Source organism: Elephas maximus, chromosome 22, assembly GCF_024166365.1.
Source record: "Elephas maximus indicus isolate mEleMax1 chromosome 22, mEleMax1 primary haplotype, whole genome shotgun sequence".
In the NCBI taxonomy this organism is placed as follows: Eukaryota; Metazoa; Chordata; class Mammalia; order Proboscidea; family Elephantidae; genus Elephas; species Elephas maximus.
Genome location: NC_064840.1, coordinates 73,588,548 through 73,614,827, shown reverse-complemented (window position 1 = coordinate 73,614,827; position 26,280 = coordinate 73,588,548). Strand labels below are relative to the sequence as shown.

At 36.8% G+C, this 26,280-nt stretch overlaps 1 protein-coding gene across 1 annotated transcript in view; it reads left to right on the top strand.

Moving 5' to 3' along the window:
* SGCZ (sarcoglycan zeta) overlaps positions 1-25,750 on the top strand; it is a 741,877-nt gene extending 716,127 nt beyond the window's left edge. The window contains exons 8-10 of the mRNA XM_049866095.1: positions 8,931-9,003; positions 19,178-19,301; positions 25,490-25,750. Coding sequence (XP_049722052.1) covers positions 8,931-9,003; positions 19,178-19,301; positions 25,490-25,684 — 392 coding nt within the window. The 3' untranslated portion in view covers positions 25,685-25,750. The remainder of the gene's footprint in view (positions 1-8,930; positions 9,004-19,177; positions 19,302-25,489) is intronic.
* The last annotated feature ends 530 nt before the right edge of the window (positions 25,751-26,280 follow it).

The following is a 26,280-nucleotide window of genomic DNA, read 5'->3' as shown; positions in this document are numbered from 1 at the left end:
CCCTAATGAGACAGCCCGCTCCTTCCCTCCACTCTCTCTTTTCCTGTCCAGTCTTTTGATTTCTTGACTGCCGCTTCCATGGCTGTTGGTTGTGGATCCAAATAAAATGAAATCCTTGGCGACTTCAATCTTTTCTCCATTTATCATATGTTGCTTATTGGTCCAGTTGTGAGGATTTTTGTTTTCTTTATATTGGTGTGTAATCCATGCTGAAGGCTGTGGCTTTTGATTTCATTAGTAAGTACTTCAAGTCCTCTTCACTTTCAGCATTCAAGGTTGTGTCATCTGCATATTGCAGGTTGTTAATGAGTCTTCCTCCCATCCTGATGCCCCGTTTTTCTTCATATATTCCAGCTTCTCGGATTATTTGTTCAGCATACAGTTTGAATTGGTATGGTGAAAGGATACAACCCTGACACACACCTTTCCTGAATTTAAACCACACAGTAACCCCTTGTTCGGTTCGAATGACTGCCTCTCGATCTGTGCACAGTTTCCTTATGGGCACAGTTAAGTCTTCTGGAATTCCCTTTCTTCACGATAACATTCATAACTTGTTATGGTCCACACAGTTGAATGCCTTCGTAGAGTCAATAAAGCACAGGTAAACATCTTTCTGGTATTCTCTGCTTTCAGCCAGGATCCATCTGACGTCAGCTGTGACATTCCTGCTCCCACTTCCTCTTCTGAATCCAGCTTGAACTTTTGGCAGCTCCCTGTCAATATACTGCTGCAGCTGCTTTGAATGATCTTCAGCAAAATTTTACTTGCCTGTGATATTAATGATATTGTTCAATAATTTCTGCATTCAGTTGGATCACAGTTCTTCGGAATAGGCATAAATATGAATCTCTCCTGCTCGGTTGGCCAGGTAGCTGTCTTCCAATTTTTTTGACATAGACAAGTGAGCACTTCCAACGCTGCATCCATTTGTTGAAACATTACAATTGGTATTCCGTCAGTTCCCAGAGCCTTGTTTTTTGCCAATTCCTTTAGTACGTCTTGGCCTTCTTCCTTCAATACCATGGGTTCCTGATGTTATGATACCCTCTGAAATGGCTGAACATAGAATAATTCTTTTTGATACAGTGACTCTGTGTATTCTTTCCATCTTTTTATGCTTCCTGCATCATTTAATACTTTCACTGTAGAATCCTTCAATGCTGCAACTCGAGGCTTAAATTTTTTCTTCAATTCTTTCAGTTTGAGAAATGCTGATCATGTTCTTCTGTTTCAGTTTTCTATCTCTAGGTCTTTGCACATGACATTATAATACTTTACTTTGTCTTCTCCAGCTGCCCTTTGAAATCTGTTCAGCTCCTTTAGCTATTCCATGTTCAAGGGCAAGTTTCAGAGTCTCTTCTGACATCCATTTTGGTCTTTTCTTTCTTTCCTGTCTTTTTCATGATCTCTTGCTTTCTTTGTGTATGATGTCCTTGATATCATTCCACAACTTGTCTGGTCTTCAGTCATTAGTGTGCAACACGTCAAATCTATTCTTGAGATGGTCTCTAAATTCAGGTGGGATATTCTCAAGGTCGTACTTCGGCTCCCATGGACTTGTTCTAATTTTCTTTAGTTTCAACTTGAACTTGCGTATGAGCAATTGATGGTCTGTTCTGAAGTCGGCCCCTGGCCTTGTTCTGACTGATGATATTGAGCTTCTCTGTTGTCTCTTTCCACAGATGTAGTTGACTTCATTCCTGTGTATTTCATCTCTTGAGGTTCACATGTGTAGACATTGTTTATGTTGTTGAAAGAAGGTATTTGCAATGAAGAAGTTGTTGGTCTTGCAAAATTCTATCACGCAGTCTCCAGCAGCATTTCTATTACTAAGGCCATATTTTCCAAATACCAATCCTTCTTCGTTTCCAACTTTTGCATTCCAGTCACCAGTAATGCATCCTGATTGCATGTTTGATCAATTTCAGAGGGCAGAAGTTGGTAAAAATCTTCAGTTTCTTCATCTTTGGCCTTAGCGATTGGTACACAAATTTCAGTTATAGTCATATTAACTGTTCTTCCTTGTAGGCTTATGGATATTATCCTATCACTGGCAGGGTTGTAATTCAGGATAGATCTTGAAATGTTCTTTTAGTTCCTCCTCAAGTTGTCATTCCTGGCATAGTAGGCCATGTGATTGTCTGATTTAAAATGGCCAATACCAGTCCATTTCAGCTTACTAATGCCTAGGATGTCGATGTCTATACAATCCATTTTATTTCTATTTCCAATTTTACTCGATTCACACATGGTACATTCCACGTTCTGATTATTAATAGATGTTTAAAGCTGTTTCTTCTCATTTTGAGTCATGCCTCATTAGCAAATGAAGGTCCTGAAAGCTTGACTCCATCCATATCATTGAGGTCAGCTCTACATTGAGGAGGCAGCTCTTCCCCAGTCATCTTTTGAGTGCCTTCCAACCTGAGGGGCTCATCTTCCAGCACTGTATCAGACAGTGTTTCACTGCTATTCATAAGGTTTTCACTGGCGAATTCTTTTCAGAAATAGACTGCTGGGTCCATCTTCCTAGTCTGTCTTAGCCTCAAAGCTCACCGGAATCTGCCCGCCATGGGTCACATGACCCTGCTGATATTTGAATACCAGTGGCATAGCTTCTAGCATCACAGCAACATGCAAGCTCCCACAGTACGACAAAGTGACGGACACGTGGGGGACTATGCTACATCCATAGCTGTACTTAAACAGAGTCCCACCTCACTGGGGGCACTGGACTAAGAGGAATATAATTGCTTCTCATGGGTAAGGGTCAGAAGCTACCAATATGTTAAGAAGCAAACAAGTAAGGTGTGAAATCCAGATCTTAGTCTTTGTAAAACTGCTGCAAATCAAATAATCACATAGCTGTATCACAATATATCCAAGAAGCTGGGTTGTATGGAGAAGAACAGGGCATCAGGATTGGAGGAAGACTCATTAACAACCTGTGTTATGTAGATGACACACCCTTGCTTGCTCAAAGTGAAGAGGACTTGAAGCACTTACTGAAGAAGATCAAAGACCACAGCCTTCAGCATGGATTATACCTCAAGGTAAAACCAAAAAACCCACTGCCACTGAGTTGATTCCGACTCATAGCGACCCTCAAGGTAAAGAAAACAAAAATCCTCACAACTGGCTGATGAGCAACACCACGATAAAAGGAGAAAAGAATGAAATTGTGAAGGATTCCATTTTACTTGGATCCACAGTCAACACCCATGGAAGCAGCAGTCAAGAAATCAAAAGATGCATTGCCTTGGTCAAATCTGCTGCAAAAGACCTCTTTAAAGTGTTCAAAAGCAAAGAAGTCACCTTGAAGACCAAGGTGCTCTTAACCCAAGGCATGGTATTTTCAGTCATCTCATTTGCATGCAAAAGCTGGACAAGGAATACAGAAGACCGAAGAAGAATTGACACCTTTGAATTGTGGTGTTGGTGAATCACATTGAATATACCTTATACTGCCAACAGAACGAACATATCTGTCTTGGAAGAAGTACCACCAGAATGTGCCTTAGAAGCTAGGATGGTGAGACTATGTCTCACGTACTTTGGACACGTTATCAGGAGAGAAATTCCTGAAGAAGGGCATCATGCTTGATAAAGTAGAAGGCCAGCAAAAAAGAGGAAGGCCCTCAATGAGATGGATTGACATGGTAACTGCAACAATGGTAACTGCAAAGCGTAAAAATGATTGTGAGGGTGGTGCAGGACTGAACTGTGTTTCACTTCGGTGTGCATAGGGTTGCTATGAGTTGGAATTGATTCTAGGACACCTAACAGCAACAACAACAACATTGCAATGTATTCCATCGATTCCCTATTGATGGTTATTTGTTCACGTTTTTTTTTTTTTTCACTATTACCAGTAATGGGGCAGTGAATATAACTTTATGCTGAGATAAATTTCTGGAGATAGAATTGAGGATGCGGGAGATAGAATACGTTCTTTTAACTAAAAAAAAAAAAAAAACTGTTGAGGTTTTCAAATTGCACCACAAACGTACTTCTCCATTACATTTTCCCATCAGTTTTATTTAATTTTTAAGTTATTATTATTGTTAGATATTCCAAGCTTACTTAAAGAGAATACAATAATCAACACCAACATGCACACCACAGAACTTTGTCAAATTGTGGTGGATTTGCTCCAGACTATTTTGTGTAGAGTTTTTACATTTCCTGTAGCATTCCTTTATACACTTCTCTGTCTTTTCACAGAATTAACCATTATTCTGAATTGGAATCCATTACACCCAAGCACATTTTCTTTCCATAGTTTTATACCTTATGATGTATGTATAAATCACACTGTTATGTGCTTCCTTTACAGATTGTTTAAATGTAATCATACTATATTTGGAAGAACCTTTTTGCCTCAAAATTATGCTTTTGAGAGATATTCTTTGTGGGAATTTATCGCATGAATCAATTTGGTTTCATTAAAAACCACACACGTACAATTTACCTGTTGCATGGTTGCTAGGCATTAGCTCATTTTCACTTTTTTCCCATTGCACACGATGAAGGTACCATCAGGTTTGTACACGTCCCTTCTGCAAAGCCATCCTGTCTTCTCTGTCAGAGAAACCAAAAAGGGGATTTTCTGAGTCGTAGAATACATGCGATTTTAAATTTTGTCAATGAAGCCAAAATGTTTTCCAGTATATTTGCAGCAGAGCCCCTCTGGCAGCATATAAGGAGCCCCAGTGGCACAGTGGTTAAGAGTTTGGCTGCTAACCAAGAGGTCAGCAGTTCAAATCCACCAGCTGCTCCTTGGAAATCCCATGGGGCAGTTCCACTCTGTCCTATAGGATCACTCTGAGGCAGAATCAACTTGAAGGCAACAGGTTTGGGTTTGTTTCTTTTTTGCAGCATGTAATGAGACTTCATCTCATGTACTTTGGACATGTTATCAGGAGGGACCAGTCCCTGGAGAAGGACATCACGCTTGGTAAAGCAGAGGGTCAGTGAAAAAGAAGACCCTCAACGAAATGGATTGGCACAGTGGCTTCAACAACGGGCTCAATCATAGCAAGGATCGTGAGGATGGTGCAGAGAACTGGGCAGTGTTTTGTTCTGTTTTACATAGGGTCTCTATTAGTTGAAACCTACTCGCTGGCACCCAACAACAAGAAAGCCGTATAAAGGAGTTCCCCCTGCGTGGTGCAAATGGTTATCACACTTGGCTGCTACCCAAAAGGTTGGAGGTTTGAGTACACTCAGAGCCTGAGAAGAAAGGCCTGGTGATCTTCTTCCAAAACAACTCAGCCCCGGAAAACCCTACGGAGGGAGCACCGTTTTACTCTGATAGCCATGAGATAGCCATGGGTCGAAACTGACTCAGCGTCAAAGAGTTTATTTTCCATTTCCTCTCAAACACTGAATATCCTTAGACTTTTAAGAAGTTTTCTGTCAACTTGATTCAAATGCATTTACATCTCCTTTTTGTTTTCATTTGCAATGTCCTGACTAATAGTGACGCTGAATATTTTTTCAATTGTGTATTGACTATTCAAGTTCTTTTTCGTGTGTGAATTACTCATTTATATGCTTTGTCTATTTTTCTTTTTTTTTCTAGTTGTTTGTTATTTTCGTATTGATTTATTGGGGTTCTTTATATATTGTGGATGGCAATAGTTATATGTGCTATAGACTGCTTTTGTGTGTGCGTGTGTGTGTGTCTGGGGGGAGGCTTTGCTTATGTGCCTTTTATTGTTAAGAAAATTTTTATATTAATATTGTCAAATTTATCATTTGTTTCCCTAACAGTATGTAGATTTTCTTAATTAAGGGTGTTTCTTTATCTTCTGATAAAAATATTTTTGACACTAACATTTTTGCCAGGTTGGAGAGTTTAAATGATATCACATTGCAGTTTTAATTTGCTTTATTTTTATTACTAACGAATTGAGCTTTCTGGTTTTTTTTAATTGCTTCTGGTCATTCATAAATTTTCTTTTGTAAGGTATTTATTGAAGTTGCTAGTCATTTCCAATTTTTTTTTAAACTAAAAGTTCTTTGTATGCTTTGAATGACAAATCTTTGTCAATTGCATGTATTGAAAACTTCTTCAAGATTGTAGTTTGCCCTTCACTTTTCTTGTGGTATCTTTTGTTGAGCATAAATTTTTAATTTCAAAATATCAAATTAAACAATTTTTTCTTTTATTATGTGAGAAATTCTGAAGTGTCACAGAGGTAATTCTATATTGTCTTATTTTTCAAATAAATTTAACAATGTATTTCATAAAGGGCCCATAGAAATTTTGTTAAATTTATTCTTAAGGCAAATTAAATATCCGGTTAATTTGATTCGATTTGGTTAACAGCTGCACTCTTACCCACTGAGCCACCAGGCCTGCATACAAAGTCATAACCCCATAAAATTCTATCTGAAATTAACTGCAGTAGACTTCATGAGGAAACCCTGGTGGGTGGTGTAGTGGGTAAGAACTACAGCTGCTAACTGAAAGGTCGGCAGTTCAAAACCACCAGGAATCCTTGAAAACCATGTGGGGCACTTCTACTCTGTCCTATAGGGTCACAATGAGTCAGAATTGACTCGAGAGCGGTGGGTTTTTTGTTTGTTTGTTTGTTTGTTTTGTTGTAGACTTCATGAAGCTTTTGGCTGCAAAGATGTTGCCTTTCATATAAACTTTTTTTTTTTTTCAATTAACATAAGGTTAAGTTGATGAAGAGCCTGGGAAAACCAGGTATTTTTATTTCCTTTGTGTGTGTGTGTGTGTATGTGTGTGCTGTATAGTTTTAGAGCTAATGACTTCCCTAAGGATATATGGATGCCAGTAGTTTGCTAATGAGTAGCATAGCATATAGTGTTTAGAGTATCGCTATCTTTTAAAATATAGATAACTGCATCAGGAGGGATACTATGTTAATTTAAATGATTCTCTCTCTCTGTGATGTTTTATGTTTAGGTATTTCTAAAGCTTAACATCTTAGCTTATGGCTTAAACTGTCTTTAAATATAGAATAGAACCAGAATTCATACGGACTATTTCTCCATTCCTGCAAAGCAGAATATGACATCCTTATTCTTTTATTTTGAAGTCACAAATTACTCTAAGAATGGTATCTAGTGTTTTTTGAACCTGATGTTTGCTTGGCTCATTTTTCCTGATCGTTACAATAGTCAACAATCTATATTTTTTCCTAGGTCTTAAAACATCATAAAAAATTTTAAAAACCCATTGCCCTTCAGTTGATTCCGATTCACAGTGACCCTGTAGGACCCTTTTAGGGCAGTGTTTCGTTCTGTTGTGCATAGGGTCACTATGAGTCGGAACTGACTCAACGACACCTAACGACAACAACAATGGTTTCTATAGAATGTGAGAATTCATTAAAGACATTCTTACTTTTCCCAAAATAAGGATCAATCAGATGTGTGCTTTTGTACAAAATAAGTGTTGACTAATGATTAGGGTTGCCAGATAAAAATACATGATACCCAGTTAATTTTGAATTTAAGATAAACAGCAAATAACTTTACCATAATTATGTCCTCTGTAAATACTGCACACTAAAAAAAATTTTTTTGTCTGAAATTCAGAATAAATGCAGCATCCTATATTTGTATTTACTAAATCTGACACCTCTACTAATAGTCTGACATTTGTAAACATTTCCAATTTTTGGGAATGTATTTATTGATTTTTGATTTTTTTAAGCCATGAGAGTGTATGCCTGGCCCAGATGGCTTTTATCTTCCCTACCTGAATTTTACCTGAATTTATTTACAATGATCTTTGTTGCTCATTAATTAGTTTCCTTTTATCTCATACCTGGACAAAAAATGGGGAGGTGGGGTATTTTCTAATTATCTAGAGGTCTCCAGTTAGTTAATAATTTATATTGTTTTATTTAGTTTTCAATTTAGCCCTTAGGTGGTGTAATTTTATGTTTATTTTCCCAAGAATCTTTTAAAAAATCATTATTGATTTCTATATTGAAATTTGGATTCTTGGTGGCACAGTGGTTAAGAGCTCGGCTGCTAACCAAAAGGTTTGCAGTTTGAATCCACCAGCCACTCCTTGAAAACCCTATGGGACAGTTCTACTTTGTCCTATAGGGTCGTTATGAGTCGGAATCAATTCCACGGCAAAAGGTTTGGTTTGGCTTTTTATGATCATAGGTGGGAGTTTTATGTAGGAGAGTAGCTAAATGCCCTATGACCTACATCTTCAAATAATTAATAATATACCAACTTGGAGCTTGCCCTCGACATTTTCATTCATTCCCTGTTGTTTACAGGAAGTCAAAACTGAGTTTTGTAACCTATCCTTTCTTCAAATTCACTTAAATTCACTTTGATCAGGGGATGAAAATTCTCCCTGAATGTCAACTTGTATAAATAATATAACTTTAAAAGCAGGTAATATACTGATATTTATGCTAGGAGTTGGAGCTGATTTGACAACTAACAACAACAACAAAAATAAAAGATACCATCTTAGGATAAAAGTTGTCTTAAAAGTAGACACAGGGTCGGTCCAATTGTAAACAGGTGGAAAAAAAAATAGTAGAGTCAGTTATGTATATCAAATTCAAAGACCAAAAGATATACAGAGCACACTAAAGCCAGTAACAGGAAGCTATGTACAGAATTACTTCATTACAGTTTTGTGAAAATTGAGTCTAGGTATACAATGTGTGCCTCATGTGTTTCTATGATCTTGAGTCACTTTTCTAACAAATATTATAATAAACAAAAAAAATCTATTCATCTAAATTGGCTCTTCACTATCTTGTACTCTTCTACCAATTTTTCCCTTTCATTTTATATACTCCTCTTTCCATTTTTTCTCCTTTATCGTATGGATATTTGATGCATATAAATAGACAGGAAAACCAATGTGTCTCTTCACTTGCATGTACCGACTGCTGTATTCATGTTCCCTCCAGGCACGGAAGGAGCGGTGTTTGGGCACTCTGTAGAGACACCTCACATCAGAGCAGAACCTTCCCAAGACCTCAGGTAAGTGCTGGGTCCTTGCACTTTGTCGTTCTTTCAATTATTATTGATTATCCTCAATATATAAAAAAATTGAAATAGAAAATGTGCCACATGCTTGTATGAACAAATTACATTCCCTAGCTCCATGGTAAATAGTCAAGAATGTGGTTGAAGGAAAGGGAATGTCAGTTATTATTCTAAGCTTCTTTATCATTTATCATCAAAAAAGAATATTTCAAGATCTATCCTGAGTACAATGCTGTCAGTGATAGAATAATACCCATACGCCTGCGAGAAAACCAGTTAATACGAATATTAATCAAATTTATGCATCAACCACTAAGGTCAAAGATGAAGAAATTGAAGATTTTTATCAACTTCTAGAGTCTGAAATTGATCAAACATAAAATCAAGATGCATTGATAATTCCTGGTGATTAGAATGTGAAAGTTGTAAACAAAAATGAATCAGTAGTGAGAAACTATGGCCTTGGTGATAGAAACGATGCCAGAGATCACATCATAGAGTTCTGCAGGACCAGTGACTTATTCATTAGAAGTATTTTTCAACAACATCAACAGCAACTATACGCGTGGATCTCACCGAATGGAATACTCAGGAATCAAATCAACTACATCTGTGGAAAGAGACCATGAAGAAGTTCAATATCATCAGTCAAAACAAGGCCATGAGCCAAATGCAGAACAGACCATGAATTGCTCATATGCCAATTCCAGTAGGAGCTGGAGAAAAATAAAACAAGTCTACTAGAGCCAAAGTACAACCTTGAGTATGTCCCATTTGAATCTAGAGACCATCTCAAGAATAGATTTGACACATTGAACACTAATGATGGAAGGCCAGATGAGTTATGGGATGACATCAAGGACATCATACGTAAAGACAACAAAGGATCATGCAAAGGCACCAAAAAAAGAAAGAACTCAGTTGCTCGCTAGTTGAATAACAAAGATTCAAGCAAGATTCAAGAGGGTGGCCCTCTTCATGTGATCCTGGAATTTCCCTGTAAGTGCAAAATAAGAATTATTTACCCCAGAGTTTTGGGAGAGTTGAAGAATATGTGTAGACAGCATCTCATATAGTCTTGATTAATGTTTCTTTTCTCGGCTAGAAATTCAGCAGCTTCGTGTAATTATTTTGTCACTCTCTGCCAAACAAAGCTGTGAGTTCCATAAAAACAGGATCCACTCCTTCCTTGCTCATCCTCATTTTTATAGTAGCGAGCACTGTATCTCACATATAACAGTGCTTGACAAGCATTTGTCAATTTGCATTACTGAAATTTAGCAAAAATGAATGACAGGGAAACGAACTAACTGGATGTGATCTAAGGATTGTGGCATCAGTTAACATTTTATTACCAAGAAGCCTATGAGTAACATTGACTCCAACTGTTTTTGAACTTTATTTTAATATAGATACAAGAGTTAACTAATTGATTCAATAAAACTTTAAAAAATTCCTATGTTCTAAAAGAAACATTTTTGACTTCTATTTAGTAATCATGCACACATTTTGCAATTTTCACCCTTAAAAGCCTATTGCCAAAAGAGGAACAGAGCCAACTGCTAATTAGTTATCTTGCTGACATGGCTCAAAATTCATAAATGTAAATATGAATTAAATTATAATTAGCATATATTATTTCTGTTTTTTATTTTTAATTTTCTAATATTCATCAATTATTTAAATAGTTCGCTAAGCCAAGTTTACTGGCTAGTGCAGAAAACAGATTGGCAACCCCTGAGATGAGGGTTACTGATCTAAATTCCAAAACTGAATAAGAAGCAAAGCACAGTAATGATGGAGGTTCTCAATTATTCATTTGTGTGCTGAAGATTAAAAGCCGAGTGTCTGAGAAGATCTTTACAAGTCATGCTGACAATTTTCCTTCCGGAGCAGTAATAATTATTTTTAGTCAGCAACTAATCCTAATCTACCAGGTGAGATTGCTTGGCCAAGTAAATAAAATGGCAATTTGGGGAATAGGTAGCCATATTGTCTTTGATTTTGTTACTGTCAAAAATAAAAAATTTTAGGAAGGAAAATTTCAAAAAGTTTATGACAGAATGTAGATAACATTTTGATGTAAAAAAGATAATGGCTTTCTACCATTTATTTATTCAACAAATGCTTGATGAGTCCTTAATATGTGCCAAGACCTATGTTGTTTTCATATGCATTTTAAACCCACACATACAGATTCTCATTAATTTAATATATACCAAAAAAAACAAACCTATTGCCATCAAGTCGATCGTGACTTCTAGTGACCCTACAGGACAGAGTAGAACTGCCCCATAGGGTTTCCAGGGAGCTCCTGGTGGATTCAAACTGCCAAACTTTTAGTTAGCAGCTGAACTCTTAACCATTGGGCTAGCATGGGTCCTGAAGGAGATACTGTTGTTTCGTACTAGGGAGCTATAATTTAAAAGGCTAAAGAATTCATTCTGTAGCAATATTGTCAGTAAAGACAAAAATAGTATGTTTGGTGAAATAACCAAAATATGAATGGCCTTTTTTATTTCTTAGATAAATTCATAGTTAAATTATTGCAATTCAAAGAGTTTTGTACTCTATGGGGAGAAGTGATGAAACCATTTTGTATGCCCATTACCCAAAGATTACTTTTGTCTGAGTTCCATTAACTGTTATAAGAATAATTTTTAAAAATCTTGAGTTGGAATCAGTAAAATAAATTAATATCTAATGACATAACTGCCATATTTTTATTATTCTCATTCTTGTAAGAATACAATTTAAAACTGAAATCTTAAGGTTTGTAGGTTCCAGGTTAACCTTTGGAAACTAATTTTGGAAAGCTCTAATTTACTCCTTTACTCAAGGAAAAGCCATCGTTTAGTAAGTGGTGAAGATTTTGCTTTGAGATACACCCTCAATATGAGGGTAAATTATTTTGCTGATATTTCTCTACCTCTGAGGGGGGAAACAAATACTAAAAACAGTATTTTCCTTTTTTGTTTTCTTTTCCTTCCCTCATTCCTTCCTTCATTTTTTTGTTCTTTCTACACTAACATATTTATTTAGGATTAGCAGCCAATGAGCATTATGGAAAGCTCATCCTTAGCTTGCAGTCTTGGGGACACAGAATGACAAACGATCTGGAGAGTGGTGTGATCTAATATGAGGCAAGAGAACATAATGGGAGATTTGTGTCACACAGTTTGCATTGACTTTTTTTTTTTCCTTAAAACACTTTTTGTTCAATTGTCAACTTATTCGTAATTGAAAGGAAAGGGAAAAGAACTGAACAGAAGATTTCAAAGGGTGGATCGAGAAGACAAAGTAAAGTACTACAATGAAATGTGCAAAGACCTGACGTTAGAAATCCAAACAGAAAGAAAAAACTCAAACCTCCAGTTGCGATTCCGGATTCTATGGGCAAAATGAGTTGGAATCGACTCGATGGCAAAGGGTTTGGTTTTGGTTTATGGGCAAAATACTGATCAGTGCAGGAAGCATCAAAGGAAGATGGAAGGAATACATGGTCACTGTACCAAAAAGAATTGGACAACGTTCAACCATTTCAAGACGTACCATATGATCAGGAACTGATGGTATTGAAGGAAGTCCAAGCTACATTGAAGGCTTTGGCAAAAAACAAAGCTCCAGAAATTGATGGAATAGCAATTGAAATGTTTCAACAAACAGATGCATAGATGGAGGCACTCACTCGTCTATGCCAAGAAATTTGGAAGACAACTACCTGGCCAACCAACTCTAAGAGATTCCTATTTCTGCCTATTGCAAAGAAAGATGACCCAACAGAATGTGTAAATTATCGAACAATATCATAATATCATACACAAGTATAATTTTGCTGAAGATCACTTAAAAGCATTTGCAGCAGTACATCAGAAGGGAACTGCCAGAAATTCAAGCCAGATTCAGAAGAGGACTTGGAGCAAGGGATATTATTGCTGATGTCAAATAGATCTTGGCCGAAAGCAGAGAATATCAGAAAGATATTTACCTGTGTTCTATTGACTATGAGAAGGCATTCGAATGTGTGGCTCATAACAAACTATGGATAACATTGCAAAGAATGGGAACTCCAGAACACTTAATTGTGTTCATGAGGAACCTATACATAGACCAAGAGGCAGTCATTCAAACAGAACAAGGAGATACTGTGTGGTTTAAAGTCAGGAAAGGTGTGCATCAGGTTTGTATCCTTTCACCATACTTATTCAATCTGAATGCTGAGGAAATAATCTGAGATGCTGGGTTATATGAAGAAAAATGCAGCATCAGGATTTGAGGAAGATTCATTAACAATCTGTGATACGCAGATGACACAACCTTGCTTGCTGAAAGTGAAGAGGCCTTGAAGCACTTACTGATGGAGATCAAAGACCACAGCCTTCAGTATGGATTACATCTCAACATAAAGAAAATAATCCTCGCAACTGGACCAATGAGCAACATCATGATAAATGGAGAAAAGATTGAAGTTGTCAAGGGTTTCATTTTACTTGGATTCACAATCAACACCCATGGAAGCAGCAGTCAAGAAGTCAAATGACACATTGCACTGGGCAAATCTGCTGTAAGAGACTTGTTTATTAAAAACCAAAGATGTCACTTTGAGGACTAAGGTGCACCCTACCCAAGCCACGGTGTTTTCAGTTACCTCAGATGCATAAGAAAGCTGGACAATTAATAAGGAAGACTGAAGAAGAATCAATGCCTTTGAAATACGGTATTGGCAGAGAATATTTAATATACCGTCACCTGCCAGAAGAATGAGTAAACCTGTCTTAGAAGAAGTACAGATTGCTCATTAGAAGGGAGGATGATGAGACAAACTTTGGACATGTTATCAGGCGGGACCAGTCCCTGGAGAAGGACATCATGCTTGGTAGAGTAGAGGGTCAGCAAAAAAGAGGAAGATCCTCAACAAGATGAATTGACACCGTGGCTGCAACAATGGGCTCAAGCATAACAATGATTTTGAGGATGGTGCTGGACCAGGCAGTGTTTTGTTCTGTTCTACCTAGGGTAGCTATGAGTTGGAACTAACTTGTTGGAACCTAACAACCATAACAACCAAAAGGAGGAACAAAACCTTTTTGGAAGAAGTACAGCCGGAATACTCCTTAGAAGCAAGGATGGCTGGAGACTGTCTCGTGTACTTTGGACAAGTTATCAGGAGGGACTAGTCCCGGGAGAAGGACATTGTGCTTGGTATGCTAGAGGGTCATCAAAAAAGAGGAAGACCTTCAAGGATATGGGTTAATACAGTGGGTACAACAGTGGACTCAAAACATAGTAGCGATTGTGAGGATGGTGTAGGACAGGGCATTGTTTTGTTCTGTTGTACATAGGGTCACTACGAGTGGGAACTGACTTGATGGCACCTAACTATTTAGTGATTTCATCTTACAACTTAGTTTAAAAGAATTTGAATTCTTTCCTCAGTATGTTGAGAATTCTTCTAGAGAACTAGGTCGCCTTTTTTTTTTTTCAGAATTGATGAAAATAATAATAACAAAATCCTGTTGCAGCCCTGGTATATAGAAACCAGAAAAGTAAAACTGCTTTGGAAAAAGAGAGGGTAGGGAGACTGTAGGTCAACATTTGTCCTTCTCTCTGCTATAATCCCTGGTCACCCACTGTAATCTTCATTTTGAAAGTTTTTTTTTTTTGATTCATGTTTTTAAATTAAAAGTTAGTCTTTTATTTTCTAGATATTTACCATTTCTGCTGATGTTCATTCTTTCCTAAAGGTTTGATAACTTATTTAGTATCATTTTCCCCTAGCCTAAGCATTTCTTTCAATGCAGATCTGTTTACAACAAAATCTCTAGTTTTTTTGTTTTTTTTAAATATAAGTCTTCTTTTTGTTTTGTTTTGCCTTTATTCTAAAAGGATAATTTTGCTGGCTACAAAAATTTTGATTGACAGTTTTTTGTTCTTTTAAAACTTTAAAGATATTATATCACTTTCTTCTAGCTTTCACAGTTCATAATGAAAACTATCCATTTAAATTATTAAACACATTTTTTTTCTGATTCAAAGATTTTCTCTTCACTTTTGTTTTTTCAGCAATTGGTTGTTGATGTGCTTAGGCATGTTTTCTCTTATAGCTATCTTGCTTTAGTTTCAAGGCACTTCTTGAACCTGTAAATTATGTTTTTCCGGACATTATGGAAATTTCCAGACATTATGACTTCACATATGTTTCCTGACCTATTCTCTTTCTTTTTTCTTTCTAGGACTCCAAATACCTCATGTTAGGCCTTTTGATATTATTTCATGGATTCTTGAGGCCATGGTTATTTTTATCCATTATTTTTTTCCTCCCTATTAGGTCCATAAGCTAGCTTCAAAAAAATTGTTCACAAACTTGCTTTAATCTTCATATTTATAGCAAATATTTGACTACTGGCGTGTGTTCATTTGAAAATAGAATTAAGAAATCCTCCAACTATTATATTAAGTTTTTATTTCATACTCTTTAACTGCACACTCCTACCATAACTAATTTTAAATTCCTAGGGTATATTGGAAACCCTGGTGGTGTAGTGGTTAAGAGCTTCAACTGCTAACCAAAAGGTCGGCAGTTCCAATCCACCAGGTGCTCCTTGGAAACTCTATGGGGCAGTTCCACTCTATCCTATAGGGTTGCTATGAGTCAGAATCATCTCAACAGCAAAGGGTTTGGCTTGGTTTTTGGTTTACAGTCTATTAGTCACCTGAATATTGGATGCTATTCAAAACAGACAGTGCTATCGTTAATGAAATTATATTTTATTTTTTTAATTTTCCTTTTTTGTTTGTTTTTAGGTTTTTTTTTTTTCTTCTCTTTTTTTGTTTTTTGTACAAGCTGCACTGGCCTCCCTAGCATTATGCACTGTCCTACCCCTCACCAAAGCCACCACCTATCCATTGTCTATTTAGTGTTTTTCCATCCCCACCCCTTCCTTCCCTATATTTTATTTCTTAATAATCACTACACTTCATTTTACCAAGATTAGCAAAGTATAAAGTTACAACTGGTTTTAATCACTTCAGCACTTGCAGTATTTGGCAATAATGTAAAAACTGCTACCTATTCTGAATATCTATTACATACCATGTGATATGTTTAAAAAAATCAACAATTATATTTATAGAAGTTACATGCCTTAGGCAACAAAATTAGGTGCGGAAGAAATGAAAATGTTTCTGCAAAACTTAATTCACATGTTTAAACTTTATGCCCCGGATGCCAGAAACTAAACCCTAGTCAGTTCAGCTCTCTACACTTTTCCTAGTGTTGCATGCAGCCTAGGGAGAACAAGCTCCAAAGACCTTTGGCAGCTTCTCTACCACCTATGGCAAAAGATACTGCATAATGAATGAGGAAAAGACAAGTGATACAAGGAGGAAATTAATATTTCAGAATATTATTCTGTCACAGATGTGGCAATCTGCTCCTATAAAGATTATAGCCTTGGAAACCCTATAGGGATGTTCTACTCTGTCCCATAGGGTCACTGTGAGTTGGAATTGACTCAATGGCAGTGGGAGGTTCTGCTACATACCTATCTCCCATAATTCTCAAAGTAATTCCACAACAAAACAGTGTTATTATCAACTTGAGGATGAGGAAATTAAGGCTTATTGTGGCTGGCTAACCTGCCCAGCTCTCAATCCTCACTGGGATCAGAAGGATCAGAGAATAGGTAGGTATTCTCTAAACCGGTGTTAGAAAAGCACTGCCCTCTGGCTACACTGGCAATGGATACTTGAGATATAAAGTGAATATGGATATAATAAGCATTTTCATAGTACATAATTAATAAAGGAGCCTTCCATGAAGTTCAGTCTAATTGGAGTTCTACCCCGGGGCTTAAGGCCAATCCTCAGAGTAATAAAAACTCCCTTTTGGCAAAAAAAAAAAAAAAAAAGTACAAAGCTTTTACATAGTTGATATGGGTATTTAACTATCATTTATGAGAATATGAGTGTTTAACTATCATTTATGAGTAATAATCTCAGGCCATCATACTTGGAAACAAACTAAACCATATTCGTTACTTGATAAAATAAGTGTGTGTTCCTCCATTTCTTTTTCCATTTTTTTTCTGAGTCCTCCATTTCTAGGTTCATTAGTTTACATTTCCTTGAGTGGCAGATTCATAATATTTAAGAATATTAATCTATTTCAATTAAACTTCTATCTGACTGCATTGTGAATAGTTTACTCATATCTAAACTTATGTAATCACAATCAATGTTATGAATAATTAACAACAAATAGTAGTGGTCCTGGATACCCTGTTCAAGGTGGTATATGTTTGAGTGATACACAGGGGAAATTTATTATAAAATGCATATTTTAACATTCAGATTTTGAAATGTAAGTACTAATGCATACAAAATGTTAGTAATGGATATTACTAACTCAATAGTGTTACTAAGGATTATGAATTATGTTTTTTCTCAGTTTTCAAATTTTCTATGAAAAAATTGTGATATTTTAATGAGAACAACAAAACAAAATGTTCCTTAAAAAAAAAAAGTTTTCAAAGCCTTGAGCCCTCCAGGGATTTTATAAAGATATCCAAGAGGCCCATAAAGATGTAAGTTTCCAACTTGCTTTGGTGAGAGAGGCAGATGATTTGAAAGCGGCGAAGTTACCTCCTCTAGATGCTGGTTGTACTTCTTCAATGTCACTTTTAGTCCTTGGTTTCACTACTCAGAGGGAGCTATTTGTGTGTGTGTGTGTGTGTGTGTGTGTGTGTGGCGAAAATTTACACAGGAGATTCTGTTTTCATTTAAGTTTCTATACACATTGTTCAGTGACACTGGTTACATTCTTCACAATATGTCATCATTCTCGATATTTATATTTTGCTGGTCCTGTTTTCGTTAATCTAGCTTCTCTGTCCTCTCTAGGCTTCTCATCTTTGGTCTAGGGTAAATGTTAACCATTTGGTTTCATCTAGATGATTATTTTGAGGAACGCAGTACTCTTGGGTGATATTATTTATTTTATGGGCCAACCTGTCATTTGGCTGAAAGGTGACCTCTGGGAGTGGATTGAGTTCCAAGTTTAAGTTGTATCTCAGGGTGACAGTCCCAGGGGTTCATTTAGTCTTTACTGGTCCAGTAAGTCTGGCCTTTTTTTAGGAGTTTGAGTTTTGTTCTACATTTTTCTCCATCAGGGATCTTTTGATGTGGTTCTCTGCAAAACAAGTTTGAATTTATTGTCCCAAAGGAAGCGGGTTGCTCTGGATTATGGTGAATGTGAGCCTGGGATGACCCTTGTGCTAATTTCACATGGTCTGGAGAAACACAGACAGCTGCATCTACGTACTTGTGGACACTTCCTCTTCCTGCAGCCAGCGTGTTTTTCGGCCGCAGTCTAGTTTCTGTATTCTGTCTTCATTTGCTCTTTTCTCTAGTTTTATATTTGAAGATAATTTTGAAACCGTCTCCCAATTACCTTTCTTTTGTAGGGCAACTATCTAAAATACTTTTTTTTTTTTTTTCCCCTCGAAGTGTTCGGTAGTAAACGTTCTAATCACCTCGTCCCTCTTTCTCAGACTAGAATCATTCATTCCGGAGCATTTCATTGGGCCAGTGAAGGTCAGTTGATGTAGGAAATGTCTTACTTATTCATTTAAATTAGTGTCTAGAGGTGTAATGAATACTTTGAAAAATTTCAAGTTTACAAAATTTTGTCCATGCAAGTTTAAAATTTTGCAATATTAATGATTTCATTAAAGTCCTCACATCTTTGCAAGGCAGGGACTCTTTATTGAGGAATATTTATGGGCTAAGATGGTACTAGTTTATTTATTAAAACTCCATCATTAATATTGATAATGTATAAAATATTTAAACAAGTAAACTTATCATGGCCTACTTTCCACTCCATTAGGAATGGAAACAACATAAAACATAGTGACTAAATCATTATACAAATGAGAGTAAATAATTGATGTTAACAAATGAAGAGTTTTATAAAGAGCCAAAAAACTAGACAAGGCAATTAAAAAAAAAAATTATACTAAAACTCATTTTGGGTTTTATTGGAAAAAAAAAAAAAACAGAATTTTTAATTATGCCAGCCTGTTTTGTTTTGATTAATTGAGGTTATCTTTTAATTCATCATAACGTATTCTCTTTTGTATTAAGGATTCTTTTGTTTTTCCCTCAGGCTTGAATCACCAACTAGGTCCTTGATAATGGAGGCACCTCGAGGGGTCCAGGTGAGCGCTGCTGCAGGAGACTTCAAGGCCACCTGCAGGAAGGAGCTCCATTTGCAGTCAACAGAGGGGGAGGTGAGTGCAAGAGTGAGGGAGCCCTTCTCAAACTACCTGCATACTATTTCAGGGACAACATACAGAATTGCATCATGACATGGTTTAACTTTTGATAATATTAGTTCTCTTGAATATTAAATTTGGTAAACCTAACATGACTTTTATGGAAACCCTGGTGACCTAGTGGTTAAGAGTTCAGCTGCTAAAGAAAAGTCCGCAGTTCTAATCCACTGGAAACCCATTGGGGCAGTTCTACTCTGTCTTACAGGGTTGCCATGGGTCGGAATCAACTCCACAGCAACAGGTTTAATGTTACTTTTAGGGAGCTCTGGGTGACCCAGTGGTTACGTGCTTGGCTCCTAACCCAAAGGTAGAAGTTTGAACCCACCAACCTCTTTGCCACAGAAAGATGGGGCCATCGGCTTCAAGGTTTACAGCCTTGGAAAATCTATGGGGCAGTTCTACTTTGTCCTACAAGGTGGCTATGAGTCAGAATGGAATTGACTCGATGGCAAGGGGTTTCGGGTGTTTTTTTTTTGTTTGTTTAACATTACTTTTTCAGGCAAAGCTCCATTTCTGTTCTACTTGAAAGATACTCATTCACAAGTGAACCACATCTAAATTTCTGTGATTTCAAAATTGGTATATAAATGTAATTACCATCAAGATAGTATTAAGATTGAAGGTGATATTTGTCTTCTTAGTTCCATTTGATCTTCAAAAAGTACTTAGTTTGTTTATTTGTTGACCTACATTTCTGTTGAAATAGTACCTATATTTTTATAAAAAGAAAATAAAAGTTAACTTTGCCATTTACTACAATCACTATTTCCTGTAGAAGGAGGTATGTGTTAATAGTTTATTTTCTGTCACTTTTTTCTGTCAAGAATCTTCTCTAAGTCTTACTATCATTGCATTTAAAGATTATCTGTCTTTTCTCTCTGACTGCTTTAAAGATCTGTTTGGCTTTGGTGTCCACTGTTTAACTATTCTGTGATACCTAATTTCACTCACCTTGCCTGCAATACATATTGTGTGCTATGTCGGAAGATTGACATTTTTATCAAATCTGGAATTTCCTCAGTATTATCTTTTCAGATATTTCCTTTCTCCATCTTTTTCTATCGTATTTGCCTGAAATTCTGAGAAAATGTTATGCATTGTCATTCTCTTACCCTCCAAATCTTTTCACATTTTCTACCCCTTTATCTCCCTGCCTCAGTGGGTTTATTTAGTCAATCTATTTTCTCAGGTTCCTCTTCAGTATCTAATACCTTATTTCACCCCCACTTGGAACATTTGCTTTTAGCGATTATGGTTTTCATTTCTTGGGTTCTCATCTATTTCTTTTCAGATCTGCTTTTACAAATCCTTATACAGGATACATATGCTTTTCTATGTCTTTTTATTATAATTCCCAAAGCTCTTGAAGGTCCAAATCTGTTGTATTGCTGTTTCCGGTTCATTCCCTTAGCACTTCCTTTCTTCATCTGTGTATTTATTTTTGGATTATGAGATCACCACCATCCAGTTGAAAAGAAAAAGACTGAAATGGTAATTTAAGAGGGATGCTGTGCAGCCTTGTGTGCCTAATCAGGTGTAAAGATGAAGATTAACACATATGAACACAATCATAAAGAGGGTGCTCTTTTCCCACCTTTATGTTAGTGTCTCAGTTATTCATTTAAATATTTAAAGTATAAATTTTAAGTATTTTTTAAGTAAATATTTTGCCTCTTTTTTGGGGGGGGGCAGGGGAGGGCTGGCCTAACCTTTTACAGCAGACAGTGCTTCTTCTCAAATTAAGTGCATATAATTCCAGGGAAAAAATAGAGTTGCTTCGTGAGATAGTTTAATTTAGAAGTATATTAGCTCTATTTGAATATTAAATTTGGTAACCCTAATATCACTTTCTTAAGTTAAAACTGTTTACAGTCCACTTGAAAGAAATTCATTCACAAGTCAGCCACATCTAAATCCCTGTTTTTTTGGTTTTTTTAATAAATGGACTTACTGGCAAGACCATGTTAGAATCTTATGGATATTATGACATAAGTGACCAAGAAATTAGATTTATAATATTTTTAAGATACACCCATGTTTCTTTCCACTACAATTACGAAATACAATGCTTCGTTTACCACAGCAAGTCAGACATTTCTTTTAAACATCTTGCCATTCTTTTTTTAAGAGTTGCTTTTATTATGCTAATCTTCACTCAAATTATTCATAATGAATGATCCTGTATTAAATACTGGTGGATATCAACCTCTATTCTGTTCCTGTTTATAAACCACTTTTTTTTATTCAATGCATCAGCAGAATCCTTTGATTTGATTTCAAGTTTAAGTTTAATTGCTAATGAAAGTATTATGCTATAAATAAATCATGGTCAGAGGTTTTCAGCTTTGGTCATTTTTTTGTACTAAAAAATAAAAGTACTTAAATGCTTAGCATTTTATATTAGAATTAAATATGATGAAATGTTCCTAGTGAGAAATGTGAAATAATATAACATCTTTCTATTTGCTACAGTGACTATGTCACAGAAAGGCAGATAGATAATTTACTAAGTAATATATATACAGTCCTGCCCTTAGTTTTCAAGCTAATTAATGTCAGAACAGAAATTGTGTTGAGATATCCAAACTAAGGGATGGCATGCAGAAGAATGAAATTATACATGAAATTCCACACTGCAGAAAATCCAAAGTCATTTGAAACATAACGTTGCAAGGAATTTCAAATTTAGCTCAGAAGACAGCCTGAATCACAATTAAAGGAAGAATATGTAAATGTTATGATAGCATATGCAATACAATAACATATAATGGCATATATGTTACAATATTACAGAAGAAGGAGAAAACAATTCCAATTTTCTGTGACATTGATAGTCCTGACTCCAACAGACAAGAACAAGATACAAGAATCCTTGGTAGAAAGATGACAGTGGATTCTGACTTAAACGCTCAGGAGTGATATTCTGGGAACAGGGAAGAGTTCTGTAATCAGCAGATTAAATGAACTATGGGGCAATGGCACTAGTTTTTTTTTTTTATAGAATAGAAATGTCAGTTTTAGAAGTTGGAAAGTGGAAAACATCATGGTGTACCTTAGCTGGGCAGAAAGGTATAGGCAAGCCCATCCATGCTGCAGAAACCAGGACAGGCTCAACGAGGGTTGACTCTGAAGGAATCAACATGTAAAATACAGAAACAAAACAAACAAAAAAACAAACTAATTGCCCTTGAGTCGATTCCAACTCATAGTGACCCTATAGGACAGAGTAGAACTATGAAAAACCCATAGATTTTTCCAAGGTTTTAAATCTTTATGGGAACAGACTGCTTCATCTTTCTCCCATGGAGCAGTTGGTGTGTCTGAAATACTGACCTTTCCATTAGCAGCTGAGCACTTAACCAATGCACCACCAGGGCTCCTTCAATATATAACACCCCTTTTTACATCGTAACTTTGTTTTCTATCTCAAGCCAAGAATAAACCATATTCTCTTTCTAAGGGTCCTATTCATTCTAACTTATTTTTTTACATTCACACCTGAAAAATCTCCTTTAAAAAAAAAGGTATTTTCTTTCTCTTTGCATTCCTATCACTTAACCCAGAAGTAGATACAGGGAAATGCACTTCAATATTTGAAGCCTGCAGACAAAAACTTTAATTATGCTTTCTTTGAATATTAACAGATACAGTCATTCATTTATTTTATAATTTATTTATTTTATTCAACACTATTTACATTATGAGTATAGCGTATGCTGGGTCAAATGCTGAAAAATTATTTAAAAAGAATCATGCATGATTCTATGTTTAAGGACCACATAATGTAGTGGGAAATGTAGGACATCAATGTGACCATAAGGTAGCATATGGTATCAGCAGAATAAGATATTAGAAAGGATAAAATGCTTTGAGAGGACCATGTAAGAAGAGCCCTTTGAGCTTGGAGCATCAGGGAAAGATCAATGGATCAGAAAGCAGATGAACTGGTCTGAGGGAAGGAAGTATTTATACCCCGGAGCGGAGAGTTCACACTAAGGAGGGATTAATTAACTCAGTTACCATGTACTGGCACAGTTCTAGGTACACTTCTAAATCTGTGAACAAAAAACAAGGCCCACGCTCACGGATCTTACTGGCAAGTTATAAAAGAACAACTGCATACTTCATATAATGTTAGGAAGTGACCGTTACTAAAAAGTTTCTGTTACCATAAAGTAAAGCTGTTAAGCAGAGATTAATGGATTAGTGCTCTTTTAGATGGGGGGGGGAGGGGTCAGGAAAGTTCATTTTGAGAAGGTGAATTTTTGGTAAAAATAAAGTCATGTTCACACCTAAATTAATTTAAAATCTATATGAATAGCCATATGGATCCTTTAGAAAAAGGCTTATTTGTAATACAGAGTAGATTCATGTGGTTCGAAAACGTAAAACCTACAAATAGGGAGACAGTGGAAATATCTCTTTTCCTCTACCATCCTTAGTGCCTAAGCCCTAGCCCTCTTAACCCTGGTGATTAAAAGCTACAGCTGCTAACCAAAAAAACAGATTGCAAACTGAGGAAATGGGGAATGCAAAAGCTCTGAGATCAGAGTTCTCTGAGTATGTTTGAGAAAAGCCAAGAGTTGGAGCGAGAGGTATTATAGAAAATAATGTTGACAGATAGGTCAGAGCGTGTGGGGGCTGTGGGGTGTGCTGGGAGGACATTAGAAAGTGCTGAGAAGGGGGGTGACATGAATGACTTGCGTTTTGGTGAAGTCCACTCGAGCAGTATGCTGCACAGGCTGTAATAAGACAAGTGGCTGTGGGAGGCCCAATCGGGGCTGTTGCAGGGGCCCCAGTAAGAGATGAATAGGACCTGGATGACAGCGAAGATGGAAAAATGGTGCTGTGAATTTAGGGTTACCTTTTGGTGGTAATTGGTCACATGACAAAACACTCCAGAGATAACTGGAGAGAGCTGTCTGCTTTGCCCATGTGAATTCATGATCTATTTTTTCTTCTTTTAGAACTTTCCCCCATGCATATCAAAATCATACGGTCACTGTGCCTACAATTACTGAGACCATGACTTGGAATAAGTCAAGTAATTTCACAAGTTAGATGATGGAGCAAAGCGGGTGTTAAGTACAAGTCCTGTCTTTCATGGACACTTCACATCTGATTATGGCCAATAACGCCTGTTGTTTACTATGCAGAGTATTTACTTGGTACATATATTAGGGAGCCCTGGTGGTACAGTGGTTAAGACCTCTGCTGCTAACCAAAAGGCTGGCAGTTTGCATTACAGGAGCTCCTTGGAAACCTCATGGGGCAGTTCTACTCTGTCCTATAGGGTCGCTATGAGTTGGAATCGACTGGATAGCAATGGATCTGTTTATATATATATACATATATATGTATATATTAGGCTGTGAGTCATCATGCTTTCATGAATATTGAAACAAATCTTTTTTTTTTTTTTATTGTGGAGTCGACCCTGACTCATGACCACAGCATGCACAAGAGGACTTGATCATTGTGATCCATAGAGTTTTCACTGGCTGATTTTCAGAAATAGAACACCAGACCTTTCTTCTTAGCTCTATCTTAGCCTAGAAGCTCTACTGAAGCCTGTGCAATGCCATAGCAACACTCAAGCCTCCCATGACAGACAGGTGGTGACTGCACATGAGCGGTATCGGCCAGGAATCAAACGCGGGTCTCACCCGTGGAAGGCGAGAATTCTATCACTGAACAGTTACTTCCTATTGGAACAATATCAGAGAATACTTTTTATTATTACTATTATTAATTGCCTATTGCTTCAGTAATATCATCTCCATGACCACCCTCATTTCTTTGTATATTGTTTAGGCTAGACGTGGTTAAGATGCTAAATTGAAAGACTCTGTCAAAATCAATTTCCTGGACTGTTTGAATAACTGGGTTGGCCCTTTAAGCACATTGCACAATCCTGCCTTTCAGACGTAGGACTTTCTGTCAGAATGCACGATATCTCAGGGGAGAAGACAGCTGCAGAGCGCTTGGGCCTTACTGTAGGAATGTAATTTGTTTGTTCAACAAAGCATGGCAGCTAAGTCAATGGAATTGTTTGTTGTTTAGTCTTTCTTATTAGACCACTGTAAAGCTCTGAGGGGTATAGAATGCTAACATAATTTAAAATGCAATTTCTTTTCCCCCAGATATTTTTAAATGCAGATACAATCCGGCTGGGAAATCTACCAACCGGCTCCTTCTCATCTTCTTCATCTAGCTCCTCAAATTCTCGACAGACGGTGTACGAGCTCTGTGTCTGCCCCAATGGCAAACTTTACCTTTCTCCAGCAGGAGTAGGCTCCACCTGTCAGTCCAGTAGCAACACCTGCTTGTGGAGCTGAAATGACTGATTTCTCCTCACACCAGAATAGCCTTTTGTTCCTGTCCGTCTGCTTCACAGTTCTGCTCGGTTTCCCTTGTGATCAGGCCAGAGCTTCTTCAAATGGTCCACAGAGCTACTTCTTCCAGTGTGAGCAGGACGCACCGCCACCTTATCTGGTGATTTACTGCTCAACACAGGGCTTGTGAACGACACAGCAGTGGAAAATCATCTTCAGCAGGAAAACTGGATTGTAACTTTCGCTTGAAAGGGAGAATAACATAGGTGCCTTTGCTACGTGAGGTGAAGCACATAGTTTTAGGTTTTTGCAGGACCTGGATATGAACTACACATATATACATCACATAGATGAAGTTCCCAGTAACCAATGGCAAGCTGAAATGGTAAACCCTGAATGAACACTGACTCTACAGTCTGAAAGCACAATTTTCCATTCATCTTTTTGGATGTAAACTTTTATCCCTGAATTTTAAAATTTTGAAGCATTATGTAATGCTTGCTTTACTAAAAATTAAATTCACTACATGGTTTTTAATGAAATGAAAAAAAAAAGACCGAAAGACAGAATCCTTCCCTGAGTTTTGTTTCTTCAATTCA